This window comes from Nymphalis io, chromosome 2 (genome assembly GCF_905147045.1).
Source record: "Nymphalis io chromosome 2, ilAglIoxx1.1, whole genome shotgun sequence".
NCBI classification, from domain to species: Eukaryota; Metazoa; Arthropoda; class Insecta; order Lepidoptera; family Nymphalidae; genus Nymphalis; species Nymphalis io.
In genome coordinates, this window is record NC_065889.1 from 6,105,010 (window position 1) to 6,120,705 (window position 15,696).

The following is a 15,696-nucleotide window of genomic DNA, read 5'->3' on the forward strand; positions in this document are numbered from 1 at the left end:
TCTACAGGTAAATCGATACAAATCCAAAGATAAAAGATGGAGAAGCATGAGAAGAAACGACTCGACATAAATGTGAGATTTTATCTATGAGGAATTGTTTAAATTAGATAAAATATTGTGATTATCTGTCCTAAAATGGCCTAATTATTTTTAGTGTATTTATTGGTAAATGTGGTTTCAACTGTGATTGGTCCGATTGTGTATAGAACGCTTAAAACATGTTAGCTTACTAGCACTTGGTTTGAGACTTATAATATTTAAAGTCCATATTATCACCACATAACTTGTATCAAAAAAAAAAGTCAAAACTCGACCCAAATCAACGTTTACCATCAAATAGTTGAGTCGTAATGAAAACAAAATTCCTAAATCAAGCCAAATCCCTATCAATATTTGTACCGTTACCGGCATACATATCAGCATGTGACTTGCATAGTTTCTTACAATGGAATACGACGCGTAGTGTAGATAACTGATATTCTTCTAGTTATTGTGATTTGTTCGTTGATGTCATAAAAAAACAAACATAATTATAAACAGACTTCGAAAGCTAAATTTCAATACATCGAATTAGAGGAATTCTTTAAAATTTGTAAGTAGTAGACGAGTTGCTATATAATAATTAGTGATAGTGTTAACGCATGGTGAAACTAATTTCATGAAATTTGTATTTAATAATAAATAATCTATAGTTATTTCATAAAGTGCATTTTATATAAACATTACAGATTTTTCGCTGTTATGGTAGTATTGTGTATTTGTATCTACTTTTCAAAAACTTTCGACTTGTTATGTGATATTTGAATTGCAAAACGATTTGTAATGTCAGTTGAATTATAAATAATGATAACATGCACGTTACCTGCCTTAGTGAATAAGAAATGGGACAATTCCTTTTAAAATTCAGAATGAAATGAAACTGGTTACAATGTCAAAAGGAAAGAGAGTTTCTTGACCTGTGTCATTCTCAATCAAACCATAAATATAGCAATAATAAAATGTAATTAAAATTACAGTTACGCCTTTGTAATGTAAGATTATAATGACATTTTACTGTTACTTGTATGAACAGTTTGTGTGAATGACAAGGAACGAGGAAGTTGAATTTAGGTTGAGAAATGTTTGAAATTGTATACATCTAGTCAAATGGGGCTTCCATAGCGAATAATCGTATTGAACACAACCCCGTGCTATTATTTCATGAAATAACTATACATATCAGTAATATTGTGTGCCAAATGTTGATATTGAGAAATGTCCCATTTCAAATAGAAATATATATTTTCGAAAAGTTTGCAGTTGCTTATTTTCATAGTACAAGTGACTGATCGGAATTATAAAATGCATATTTAGTTAATAATATTTCACTTACGTTCGTCTGGTCAGTTATAGGAGGTGTATGAGAATGCTACTGCAACATAACTTGGGTCAGTTTAAGGTTGGTTCTTGCTATTCTATTTTATAAATAAATTTACATACTGTGTATTTATAGCATTCGTACTACATTACGTGCGTCTTCGCATATTGTTTAGAAAGCTTAATAAAAAAATGGTAACTGAGATAATTCACACACTAATACTACGTGTCAATCAATATAGTTTCACATTTAGTTTGTATAATGACATTCTGAAGAGTTGGATTTGTTTGATATACTGAGACGATGAGATTTATCCATGTTGTGGTTTTGCGAAGCTTGAGACGGCAACACAGCTTATATACTGCTGATTTCATTTATACTAAGTATATTATGCGACGCAATATTTTACGCGTGTTCTAATAATAAAATTTGATACATATTATTATTTTTGATAATCAGAAATTATATTTTTCCTATTAATTGTCGCCTACAAGGTGGCAAAATGTTTACGATAAATCATACTTTTGAGATCTAAACTTGTTTATAACGGAAGTATTTGTGTCGTTTTACTATTTATTAAAAGCTTAGGACGCAGCCAAGGATCTATTGTAGCGATAGACTAATTAGGATTCGATGGTTTCTATTTGTATGGAAGTAATGGTTACAATAAACGATTTTTAAATGTTAATTATAGATAATACAAAATAATCGTACACGGTTTAATTACTTTTGCCTTAAGACTATCGAGTCTTGAAATAGCAATAAATTTTTTTATCGTAGAATCGCTGCACATTTGTGATAATAATTAATCACTCATTCGAGTGCCGCTTACTACTCGGTTGACGTCCTCTATACGTAGACAAATTATATTAGAGAAATATTAGCCTTAAGCGTTCATAAACCCCATTTATCTGCCGGATCATTGATCGGATCGGATACCGACATTTGGTCGCTATTATAATATTAGGACAATTTTATTTCATTTTCGATGAACTATCGACATATTACGAATAGCTCGTCGAAGACAAATAACATTGTATTATAATATTGAGTTATTGTGACAGACCTTTCAATTAGATAAATTAATTTATTCAATTAATAATTATTGAATTTATATAAACATCTGATGTTATTTTATTTAATTGTATTATTTATTCGTCCATCGATCCCGAGGTTTGTCACGATAGTGTTTATTTCGAAACGTATAGTAATAGTTGTCATGACACGGTATATTGTATTTTGCAGTGTAGATTGATAATGTAATTACAACGATCTGGTAATGTTGTATCTTTTGGGATAGAGAGCCCGCGCAATAAATAACTAGACCAATATTTAGAATATTTTACAGTGCTTTATTGATACGATGTGCTGATATTGTAATTTGTATGTAAAAATAATTTGAAACGTAGTTAAGTTGGTAGGTATGTTACCATTTCTATGATTGTTTTTTTGGACCTATTTCGTAGCGTTTTAAAGAGACCGTCACTATTGAAGACTTAATCCATAAACTAAATTAATAAAGGCTATTTATTATTATAAATATAAATTATGAGAATAATTCGTAGCCAATTATTTATAAATAAAAAGATTAGTCCAATATCGATAGTCACTTTTAAAAGATACGTAAGAAGGTCGCTTATATCGTATAAATTTATTTAGCGTACCGTAATATTCTGTAACTTTTTGGTACATAATAAATTGAAATATGTTAAAGACTGCCTAAATTAATAACTCAGTATAGTTGATGTGTAAACTGGCGACAGCGTTTCTTTAAATGTCTTCATGATATCACTGTGTAGTTGTTTGTTACTACAAGTATTTAGAATGAATCGCCTATTACAAAGGTATTGTAGGATCTATGGTAATTGTTTAGTAGCGATGTCGATATTTATTGATTTTTTTTTTATAATGATGTCACATTAGAACAGCTTACATTGTTGTATTAGCAAGTTCAGTATTATGTTTAAAGTAATGCCATACTTGTATCAAATGGATTTATATTATTTCGTTTTATATGCGATTGTTTACTTATACGTTTACTATAGTATTTTTTTTATACGTTAATACGATTTATTTGTACATTTCTCTTAATTAATTCTGCATAACATTGTATCTGAGTTGCATGCTTATTTGTACAGTTTACATTTTGTGTGTCAAGTTTTCTTTGTAATTATTTTGTAATATAAATATAGCACGTTATTTACAATCTGATAAAATATGTTGTTTTATTTATTTTTATTATCTTGTAAACGTTTTTATATACCATCCGTACCATTGAATATTTTGTATGTAAATTAATTATTCGCTCGTCAAATGTTTTGCTGCTAATGAATTTCTTCAATACATCAGATGTTCTATGTAATATTATTACATATCGAAATTAAAATGTTTGCCAAAGGTTTTCATTGTTACCATGCAGAAAGCCATGTAGTCGCTAGCGTCGCCCTGCAATCGCTGTATCTCACTCCGTATAGCAGAATATATAGTTTTTAAAATTTTCAGCGTCCTAGCTACTATACCACGTCCTTAATGCAATCGTAAGTATTTTATCTTATACATATTGTTATAATATCTAGTCCGAGCGGATGGCCGATTTAAAGTTATATTGCTTAGAGGTAAAATGCAGCTTATTCAAACGTTATTGATGTCATAAAAAATCCTAACGTCTAGCGGTCTAACAAACGGCTAGTATGCAGAAGTTATTTGGAAACATTAAATATTTAAATAAAATAACATAATTTATCATTACAAAATGTTTTATTATTTTTCCATGACCTTGTCGGTTACTGTTTCCACACCAACAACGATTACGAGGTAATTTGGACCGTCTTTTTCATGGAGTCCCATGGGTCCTACGAGAAGATTACATACTAGATTGATTGAACACTTAAGACAAACAGTGTTAAGGGTAACAATCAAACTAACTTTCGCATTTATTTATTGCGGATCACTTTTATGCCTAAAATTAGATAAAGCCTTCATTTTATAAATCTAAAAATATATTATCGAAAAACTGACTTAAGGCTTCGTTAATTTTGACAACGCGGTTTTATAAATTACTTTTTTAATAAGACTTTGATTGTGTCGGATATAAAATAACTTTTTAGCTTATTTAATAGTTATATTAATATATATTTTTTGAAAGTGATATTATTAGAAGTAGATATGTTATTTGAAGTAATATTTATTCAAAGTGCTAAGTAAAGGCAAAGTAAAAATTTTAATTAGGTAGTTTTACAATAGTTGACTACGAATAAAATGATCCGGTGCATGGTTAAATGGTTGAAAACAACTAAAAGATTAACTGTACATTCTTCTTAATAAACAAAATTGAGTTTTAGACCTCTGGGATCACTGATCCGATTGTGATAAATCTTTAATGATTTGTTCTGCGTAGGTATGTCCGCTAAGGTCAGGAACTTTAATGGACGCACGCCTTAAAGAACGCTTTTAAAGCCTTTAGCCTTACTACTACTACTCTACTGGCTATTTTTCTATCTATCGTTTGCATAGATTTTCATTTGTCAACAAGTTTTCATGAAATAAATCCACCGTACTCTAACAACAGTAACAGTAACAGCCTGTTAATGTCTCACTGCTGGGCTAAGGCCTTCTCTCCCTTTTTGAGGAGAAGATTTGGAGCTTATTCCACCACGCTGCTCCAATGCGGGTTGGTAGAATACACATGTGGCAGGATTTCAATGAAATTAGACACATGCAGGTTTCCTCACCATGTTTTCCTTCACCGTCAAGCACGAGATGAATTATAAACACAAATTAAGCACATGAAAATTCAGTGGTGCTTGCCCGGGTTTGAACCCACGATCATCGGTTAAGATTCACGCGTTCGAACCACTGGGCCATCTCGGCTTTTTACTCTAACAAATATTTAAGGAATTTCGTAAATGTAGCGTATTTCTGAATAATCGATACTAAAATTGTTCACAAAAAATAAAAACGTTAATTTTATGGGTAATTTTGAAAATTTGGTCGTTCCGCTTATGATATATATAACAAAACAGTCAATCAGTCTGGTATGTTCGAATATATCGATTAAATCCTAATTAAAAACGATATCCAAATTTCTATACCAAAAACTTTAAAAAAAAAAACTGTAAAATCACGAACACGAACAAAAAGTTATCACGAACTCCAATGAGTTATTAAAAAAATAAATATCTGGGATTGCTCTAAATAAATATATACGTTGAGTTAGTTTATAAACTTTGTGTATATGTTTGTCTGCAAATGGTTTGACAGAGGAATAAGGAATGACTAATTAATAGTTAGGTGGTAGGCGATGGGTTGGTTGGATCTAAGGTGGTCAGGTTAGTAAATAGTAATAATGTTTGTAAATAAATATTTAATATAATTTATTTTAATAGAAAAAAATATATATCTCCGAAAATCTGAATTATTCGGTATAGGTAGACAACTATCGGACCAGAACACAGTTAATTTTTTAAACAGTGCCATTTTGTAAGTAAATACTTAAAAATGCACTAATATCTAGATCTAATAGTAAAAAAACCTACAGTTTTGAAATGAATTCCTAAAATCGATTTAGCAATTTTAAATAGTAAATTACATTCTTACTTATGTAGAAGCTAATTGCGAAGTGTTTAACAACTACAGACATCCTTGTTCACAGTAGGGTTTTAAGCGCACAATAGATAAACACCGTGGTGAAACAAAAGTAGCTAATTACAACAGCATGTGCTTAGATTACTTATCTAATTAGGTGATCGATACTTCCCTCAAATTACTATTTAAAAGAGGCGACTATATTGCAATCTTCAGTAATAAACGTACCTACCCGTAGTGTTATTTTATGTTTCACGATGATGCTAAAGTTAAGTGTAGTTTTAATTTTATCGGTTTTTTCCAATGCAGCACCAATTGCTGAGGAATATCGCTTTAGTGTTAACGAATTTATAATGAATAATGGTAAATATTTAATAAAACATTTTTACTAAGAGAATATTTTGCTTATTTAGAGCCGAGATGGTCTAGTGGCTTAGATCTTTGGATCACATACCTAGGTGTAACCGAAAGTCTGGTCTGAAATAGGGCAGACCCCACTGAATTTTCATGCTTGATTTGTGTTTATGATTCGGCGTTACAGGCAAATTTTGTTAGGAGACTTGTATTTGACGAATATATTTTTAGCAACATTTGTATCCATCAACTTACGTTCCAGCCGCTTTGAGAAATAAGCTCCGAACCTTCTACTTAGAGAAAGAGGAGGCGTTTTTCAAGCTGTGCAGCTTCTTGAGTTATTTAAGTGCTTACTGTAATTTTTTTGTAAAGGCAATTTCTTAAATAAATTTTAAGAATGCAATGCTATTCAATTTTTTTAACATGTTTTCGTTTCATAAATAGTATTTCATTTCGATTATGGTGTAGGCTATGGTTACAAAAGAACGGGACGGATTTTTCTATAAGCTCAAGCTTAGGGCGGTAAAACTTAATAAGGTTTTTTTAGTATTCGTACCCTCTATGATCTCTATAAAATTTAAACGTGTCCATAGAAATTTGAAAAAAAAATAGTCCTATGAAGATTCCAATTATTAAAATTATCTAGGAGTAGGGCGGCAATCTTCCACAGGCCTAGCAAACCAGCCCTGCAAATAAACCATGTACTAAGCAATGCAATGTGGTTTATTTGAAATTAGTTCAGTTTAAATTTTTCAACGGTATACAGACCGTTTTATTTCACGTGACATGCGAAGTAAGTTCTTACAGAATAGCACTGCTGATAACAATATAGTTAATTTACCATTGTACCAAATTTATGTTTTTGGTAACGCATAAAAGCTCGTTTAAAATAAATGTGTAATAATTGTTTTATTTGTAGATATAGTTCAATTGTTGTAAAAACAATCTATTATCTAAGGAAATTGTCCTGTTGTCTTGTTAAAATTGCGTGGAAGGTATTTATGTTGCTATATAAATAAGCAATAAAATAATATAGGAAATTGATGGATTTTATTTCAGAAGCGTTATTTACATTTTTACTTTTAAAACTAGTAAGAGCGTCGAGTCAGACGGAAATAAAATAAAATTGTATAGTATATGCCTGGAGACATAACGAGTACCTACATAATATCTAATAAACCTGGTGTTTTGATAAGTTTTATCATGAATTTCCATCTTTTTATTTTTAGCGCATTTTTTGTAGTCGTTCAACATATATTTTTTGTAGATATAGCTTCAAGTACTGATGCAGAATTGGGCGAACATTTCGAAGGAGACATGTTATTGTCTTCGTCGCAGCAACGTGCTATAAAATACGCTAATATTGAACGTAATGGCTTAAGAAACAATTCCAAGCGATGGCCCAACCGCACTGTTGTTTACCATATCGTTGAAGATGATTTTGGTTAGTAATTGTGTTGTTATTAAAATATGTATATGAATAAATGTAAGTGCGTTTTGATGGAAAACTTTCCATTTTATATATAGGTAGATATCCTGCATATCGTGGTCTTATACCAAAACGTTTACTCAACACCATAAATAGTAATGGTCACCAAATAATATGTGCGTACGTATTAAAACTTGAATAATATAGTAGTTCGACAATTGGACGTGATATTATATATTATAAATTAAAATTTTTACGATGTCCATTAGCGACAATTATGATTATTTACTGCGAATTCTATGATATATACCTAACGAAATATGTCTACGTAATCAGAAAACTGTCGTTTCCGATATTACATAATATTTAACGAATAGATAATAGTATCAACGGATGGTAGGGTTTTGAGCAAAAATGGGTTGGCGCCACCAACTCATCACTTATTCTACCACTAAACGGTTACACAGCAATGCATTATTTAAACTATTTATGTTTGAATGGTAAGTGAACTAGTTTAATTATAGACACAAGGGGGAGATAGAGTCTTAGTTTCCATGGCGCATCGAACACCCACAATGCATCACTTTATTTCTTAGCTATAAAAAACTTTACTTTTTACAGATGAGAATGAATTAAAAATGATCGAAGAAGCTATGGCTGATATAGCTAATAAGTCGTGCCTTACGTTTCGTCCAAGGAAAAATAATGAACACGCAGTCATTATTCAGGTAGGTTGTATGTATGTATAATATTAATTAATTCTGTTTAAAATATATGACTATATTCTGCATAAAAAATAATATACTTATTACTATAAGAAAATATTACTAAATATTTGTTAACCACCTTTTAACAAAGATTTAGTAATATTTTCTTGATTGGGTAAATATTTGTGACGAAAATATATCTATGGTCGACCGTAGCGGGCTACTTTGAATATGCTTTCAATTTGAGCGTAAATAAAATAAAATGCATGTGGTTTGTTGTATATTTAAAGATAATGGGTAAAATTATTTAATATTAGATGCAAATTTGAAACAAAACAGCAAATATTTTAATTTATTCTGTGTTCAAAAACGAGTGAGCAGTAGTAAACAGTCGGTAATTGACTGATTTACTCTTTCCTCTTTAAAATGGGGCTTGGAGCATATTGAGATATTGACCGTCTTCCAATGCAGGTTGAAGGACACACTTGTGAGATCTTTTTAACCTATAGGCAGATTTTATTTCATCGTCTTGCAAGAGATGAAAGATCAAGACAAAATAACCTCATAAAACTTGGTAGTGCTTACTCAGATTTGACCTCGCGATGTTCGGTTAACATTGATCGATTATCGATCCTAACAATTCTACGTGTTATATGGTATGTTGTAGGTATGGCAAAAAATTTAAATAAAAAAATTTTAAGCCCATATTTGTACAAAAAACAGGTTCAGAGAGTATGGTCCGATCCTTATGCACTTGAAAGTGAACAAACCACTTTCCCGCGTATCGATTATAAATTTAAAAATATTTAACATTAATCATTGCGTTATATGAAAATACGTCAACATTTTCACTTTTAACTGACATTATAAATTGAGTTTATCGTATATTAGTGATCACTTGTGATTATTTAACATTTTCATTCTAACATTAGTTATTAATTCAGAAATTTGGGGCAAACAGGGATCAGAAAACGGATGCTTTTCAAATGTAGGTTTCAATATTGACGAGCATCAGTCAGAAGAAGAAGAAGAAACGCGTCAAGTGTTAAACTTATCGGAACGATGCTTCAAGTACGGGACGGTTGTACACGAAATGCTCCACACTCTCGGCTTCTACCACATGCAGAGCACATACGACAGAGACGATTTTGTAGAGATACTGTGGGAAAACATAAAGTCAGGTATATTGTGGGAAACGTCGAATGAATTAACAATATATATATTTTTATTCAAACATGTTAGCAATTTGCGTTTATTTAACAATTGCAATGATTAATTGTACATAATGTAGGTATAATATCAATTAATTATTTTTATTAGGCGTGGAGCATAATTTCGCAAAGTATACCATCGACACAGTGACCGACTTTGGTGTACGATACGACTACGACAGCGTGATGCATTATCCAGCGACAGCATTTTCAAAAAACGGAAATAAAACTATAATACCTTTGAAGGTAATTAGTACTAACATAGTGGCTCCATGATTTGATTAGTTCACCTCCAATATCCTGTTCCTAAAGTCGTCAATTAAAATAGAGGTGTTCGTAACCCCTATGATCTCGTTGGCACAAAGGAATAAGATAATAGTCAAAAAGACAGAAAATTACCATTAAAACAAAAATTAAATATTTTATTTAAGTAGGGCTCGTTACATGTATGACAGTCCACTGCAATATTTATTGTATTTATGGTTTTTAGTAAAAAAGTTATTAAGAAATGTGAGCTAGGTCAAAGTTAATAAAAAAAAATATCCTTTTTATTTAACAACCATTGCTCAGTACAAAGGTTGTTACATAAAAAGGATAATGCAAATTAGTGTTAAACAAAAATATAAGAAAAATGTACATTGCCAGACTATGTTTCTAGCTAAGTCTAGGATTTATGAAACTAAGTAAAAATTACATTATTTAGCCTACATAACAGACAATTTATAACTGTCTCAATTATAATGGCAATAAATACATTCTCATTTTATTGTTGCGTGTCAATAATACGTTTCATGCAATATTTAACGCTCCAATTTAATTTGTCATAACAATGTACGTTGTTACTTGAAATTCGTTGATAAATCTTCAAAAATATAATTAAAGCATTTTTTTTAAGGAAAACGTGAAAATCGGACAGAGAAAGGGAATGTCTGAAAGTGATGTCATAAAACTTAATAGAATGTATTGTGAAGATGACGAATCCATTAGTTACATGGTATAGGAAATAGTAATTAACCTGGCAAGAGTTTCAGTGTTCGAATTGATTTATACCAAATAGTCAATTATAAAATGTTACGGAACCCCCAATGATAATTAACAATGGAATTATATGCAATGCAATAAAAGCATTACACCAGACTTTTGTGTTTTATTCTTCCTGCTTATGACGAGATTTATGTTCAATAAATATTTACGCAATGTTTTAGTTAATAAAAAATATGTATGTAATTGAACTTTAAAGCTATTTTTAATAGATATTAATTAAATTTAGAAATCAAATGTTCACAACATTACAAACTTATCGAGATTTAGTACTAAAACGGTTATAACTGAAAAAATATAAAAATGAACGAGCTAACTTTTTTTAATTTTATAATTTTGCCTATTTAATGTGAAAGCGTAACGAAGTCTAATAAATATTTTGTCTCCAATTACTGCTCCGAAACAATATAGACTTTATAAGATATAGTATGACTGAATCTTTTTCGCGGTCAAATTCTTGCTCTGAGCGAGCAAATAAAGATAGTAAAAAACTATATGATATTAAAATTATTCAAAAATTTATGTTTTTAATTATTTGACCTAATACCATATACAATTATTGATATCGAATTATTCAAGATTCGAGTCATTGAAGAATGTGGTGCCTTATGTATTCTTCTGTGACGGTTGGCATATACTACAGTCATTACAATGATTTTAAGTCAACGATGACAAGTCCAACGCCTAATGAAATTGCTTGACTAAATTTGCAAGATGAATAACAAAAGTTAAGATACTATGAGGCAAACAAATTATCGAAATCAAGGTTTTGTTCAATGATAGAATAAGTCGAGCAGTAAATTTAGCAATTGATTCTTGCATGGGAGGCGTGAGCCGTTGCCACGGCACGAGCGCGCTGTCGCAAGATGCTTCTGCAGTAGCGCGATAACACCTTGTGAAATGGTCGTATCTAACACTATATTAATTCCCGACCCGCCTCGGTGGGTTTTGTTAGACAAAAACTTCGCTGTGTAGCGTAAAAACTTTAATTCGCAAGTTTTTCTTTGTAGCTTAACCCAAACTGTGTTATGTGGCTGTACCGTTAATATGACACACTTTTTGCCAAATATTTGAGCTACGTTTGTGAAAGGACAGTACTAATGTATTTATTTTAATTTTCATACATTAATATTAAGTAGAAATTTAAATATGAAGTTGATTAGCATTTTTGCATTATGTCATGTTTGTGTGATGAAGTGTTTGGCGATGTCTACAAGCGAACTTGAGGATTTTAGTAATTTCTTAAAAGAGACGTCACAATTGGATCAAAGTGTTAAAAGTAAGGTCTTTTTACTATTTGTAAATATTAAATGTCATTTATTTGTTTCTTTCTCTTGATATATTTAAATATAATTGGGCAGAAAAAAGCTTATTGTACCTATATGTAAGGTAAGTACTATTTTCGTATCGTCACTTGAAATATTTCACCCTCGTATCTTCTACAGTTTTGCCTGGACTACATAATTTGTTCAAAATGTTCTATTCAGATAGATACATATGTCGGCTTTTTGTAGTTTCTAGTAAATTTATTATTTAGTGACTTAAATTTGTATTTTTATCTTCTAATTACGCTGGAATTTTGAAGGCTAAGCTAATTAATTGTAAGCGAGCGCACTGCAAGGATAATATTATAATTTTAATATTATTAGTTTAATTGTTATCTATTTAATAAAAATTGTAAAGAATTCCTAAAAGGCGGTATTCCGGATGACTATGACGATGATGCACCCGTATCTGACCATGCTTGGGAAGAGAGCGGTAAATTTGAAGGGGATTTGATCCTAAACGAAAGGCAGAGGAGGATGATAGTCAACAGTGTCGCAGAGGGACTTGCAAGAAATGGAGTTTCAGATACAACTAAACGTTGGCCCAACAATGAAGTTATTTATTTTATACAAGCAGAACATTTCTGTAAGTTATATTATATTACTCTTTGACATAAATAAACGTACAATAAAAATTGTTAATACGATATTAGATACTTAATAGTAATTTATTAAGGAAAAAAAGAGGAGGCAATCTGTATGTTTCGGATTAAATGTCCTCAAGAAGAGGGTTTTGCCTAGCACTAAGACATGTTACTTTATATATATATGTATATATTTATTTTCACATTAATTTACTGACATGATATCGAAAACGTTGAAACAGTTACAAAAGTTTAACGCAACACAAATGGCAATATATAAAGACACTGATATGGTTTGCCGCGCAAATACAGTCAAAGCGACTTTGTCAACAGACGCTATTGTTGTATTGTTATTGCAAAATAGAAAAGCTGTAATTTAAATACATTGTAATTTGACATACAAAGAAAAAGTACGTAATATATAGTTTTAGTTTGATTTCAGCAAGCGACCAATTGCAAGCAATCCAGGATGGCATAGACGACTTAGCTCGTGCCTCTTGCGTTAAGTTTAGACCTTATGTAAAAGGTGATCGTGATGCGGTAGTTATACAGGTAGGTGTATGTCTAATTATATATTGTCACAAAATTGTATTTTTTTTATTTAAAAACTATGTATTAAAAAAAAGAAAAACAATTACACTAGGATCTAATTTGTAAATCAAAAGAATTTAACACCAATCAGTGAAAATTATATATCTATAAATGAGAATTATAACCTATAAATAAAATTTAATAATAATGGTACGTTAATGAAGGACAAACTTACACAGCATAAATTTAATTTATTTTGTGATTTCTTTTCTCGAAAATACTTATTTGTTTCATATTTTTAAAGATTAAAATATTAAAATTTGTAACCCAAATAACAATAACACGGCTCTGACTTATTTTTTATATTTAACATGTTATATTTCAGGGAAGTAGAAGAGGATGTTTCTCGCAAGTAGGATATCAAGGAGGGTACCAAGTATTGAATTTGTCCAGTCGCCATCCGGCGGGACGCGGGTGCTTCCGTCACGGTACTATAGTGCATGAAATGCTGCATACCTTGGGATTCTATCACATGCAGAGCAGTTCCGATCGGGACGAATATATTGATGTTATATGGGAAAATATAGTTAAAAGTAAGTAAACAATAGACAAGCTGCACCATTTCCCATACTTAACGGTGTGGACGATATAACAAGTCATTGTTTTTTTTTTAAATAGCTCACAGCAAAAAGGTGAAAATAAGGCATATTTATTATATTTACATTTCAAATCTCACTGTTTATTTTCATATGGCAATTTGTTGAATCAATTTATTAAACCAGACAGGAACATAGAAATGGTAATTTATTTAAAAACATGTTTTTAATGCGTATCTAATGTTTACGTATTTAAATTTGATAATGTAGTTAATGTGCTTTCTAGGCATCCGTTATATCTGTCTAAACATACACGAACCTTGATTAAGGTTATGGTGTTAGATATTCACTTTGCATGACCTGAATACTAATATGCATCGTTCCCTAGTAACAGTTACGAGTAGCAAATTAAATACTTCGTCGTCGCATAAACCTATAACAACCTATACACTTTTCTTTACCTATTTATAGGTATATATCATGTAGGTATTCGTAAATAGATGAAAAAATGAATTGTTTTTTTTTTTATTGATAGTTTTTATTATTGGTTAACAAAAGACTACTTTGCATGATAACATTTTATGATGTTTAGATGTCTTGAGCATCAAGGATTCAATGTACTTACTAATTATCTCAATAGTCTATTTATTCTACAGGCTCATCTTTTTCACTTATTATATCGTAGTTGTAGCTCGCAGTGTCACCCGCGTGTTGGGCGGGGATCGGGTGTTATAAAAAAAGTAGTCCTCTGTCCTTCATTTTAGTTCAAGCTTGCTTCATACCAAATTCGGTTCAGTGTTTTAGCCGTGAAAGCGTAAAATACAGAAAAACACATAGACAGACGCGAATGTAACGCATTTATAATATTAGTAAAGATATGTATTTAAATTACAGATGCGCGACACAACTTTCGCAAATATAATTCCTTTGCGGTTTCCGACTTTGGCGTCGGCTACGACTATGATAGTGTTTTGCATTATAGTCGTAAGGCTTTCTCTTTGAATGGTCAAGACACACTCGTTCCGAAACAGGTGATTCAACAATCTATGCTATTCACTGCTGTTATATGTTATTATATTACCAATAAAAAAATGCAATATTTTTTCCTTTAGTTTGCTGCTGAAATTGGTCAGAGAATAGGCCTGTCAGACAAGGACACACAGAAATTGAACAAGATGTACTGCGATGCCGACTCAGAAAATCTAGCTGATAGTGACTCATCTGAAACACCAAAGAAAAAGAAAAAAACCAAAAACAAGCCATTTGAAGGCCACGGCTTAGGTTACCAGCAAGGTAAAACAGTGGTTATCAAATTACCCAAGGCTGCCGAAGCATATCAAATACAAGATTCACCCCAATTTTCTATGTTTAATTATTTTAGTAATACGCCGCAAGATCTGCAACCAACGTTTGTTCAGGGAACTGGAGATAGAGAAGAAGTAATCAAGAAACTTTTCGAATCTCCTATTCCACCAACTATAGAGGAATACGGAAAATCTTATTTTGATGTAAATCCACAAGATCTATTAAATGGTAGAGAACATACAGCCATAGAGCCCTATACAGATGACAAACAAAATACTCCAAAAGAAAAGCCATCGGATGAACTTAATGAAGATTTATCGAATGCTTTTTATAGATTGTCACAAATAATAAAACCGCAAGACTTTTCAAAACCAACAAGAAATGAGGATGGCTTAAGAGAAGAGTACGGTCTTGAAAAGCAGCTTGTTAAATATGATGAAGCCCCCTCTAAGTATAAAGACGCATTTACACAAAACTACTTTCCTAAGTCAAGTTCAAGCTATAATCCATTAGTGAACAAAGAACATGATAGTTTTACTTTGTTCGGTCATCACGTTCCACGAGTGGAGAAATGGTACCACAATGATCAATTTAACCATAAACATTACAGAGACAGACACCCAACGTTAGATATTTATAGATAAGACTATATTATTTTTATATACATTAGTT

At 31.1% G+C, this 15,696-nt stretch overlaps 3 protein-coding genes across 11 annotated transcripts in view; all 3 read left to right on the forward strand.

Annotated features, from left to right (window-relative positions):
- The window catches only part of LOC126779014 (guanine nucleotide-releasing factor 2), a 37,666-nt gene extending 34,763 nt beyond the window's left edge, over positions 1-2,903 (forward strand). For all 9 annotated transcript variants that reach the window (XM_050502796.1, XM_050502767.1, XM_050502779.1 and 6 more), the window contains one exon: positions 8-2,903. In XM_050502796.1, the coding sequence (XP_050358753.1) occupies positions 8-11 (4 nt within the window). In that variant the 3' untranslated portion in view covers positions 12-2,903. The remainder of the gene's footprint in view (positions 1-7) is intronic.
- LOC126774766 (zinc metalloproteinase nas-13-like) lies at positions 51-10,700 on the forward strand (the record flags this gene model as incomplete). Its single annotated transcript, XM_050496312.1, has 6 exons — positions 51-72; positions 7,569-7,739; positions 8,346-8,452; positions 9,393-9,612; positions 9,752-9,888; positions 10,538-10,700. Coding segments are annotated over 6 exons (762 nt in total), but the record flags the coding sequence as incomplete, so codon positions are not given.
- A 1,132-nt stretch (positions 10,701-11,832) lies between these two features.
- On the forward strand, positions 11,833-15,668 carry LOC126774773 (zinc metalloproteinase nas-4-like). The gene is made up of 6 exons (XM_050496323.1): positions 11,833-11,962; positions 12,379-12,594; positions 13,035-13,144; positions 13,509-13,716; positions 14,614-14,750; positions 14,832-15,668. Exons 1-6 carry the CDS (start codon positions 11,833-11,835, stop codon positions 15,666-15,668), a joined length of 1,638 nt encoding a protein of 545 aa, XP_050352280.1.
- Positions 15,669-15,696: the final 28 nt, after the last annotated feature.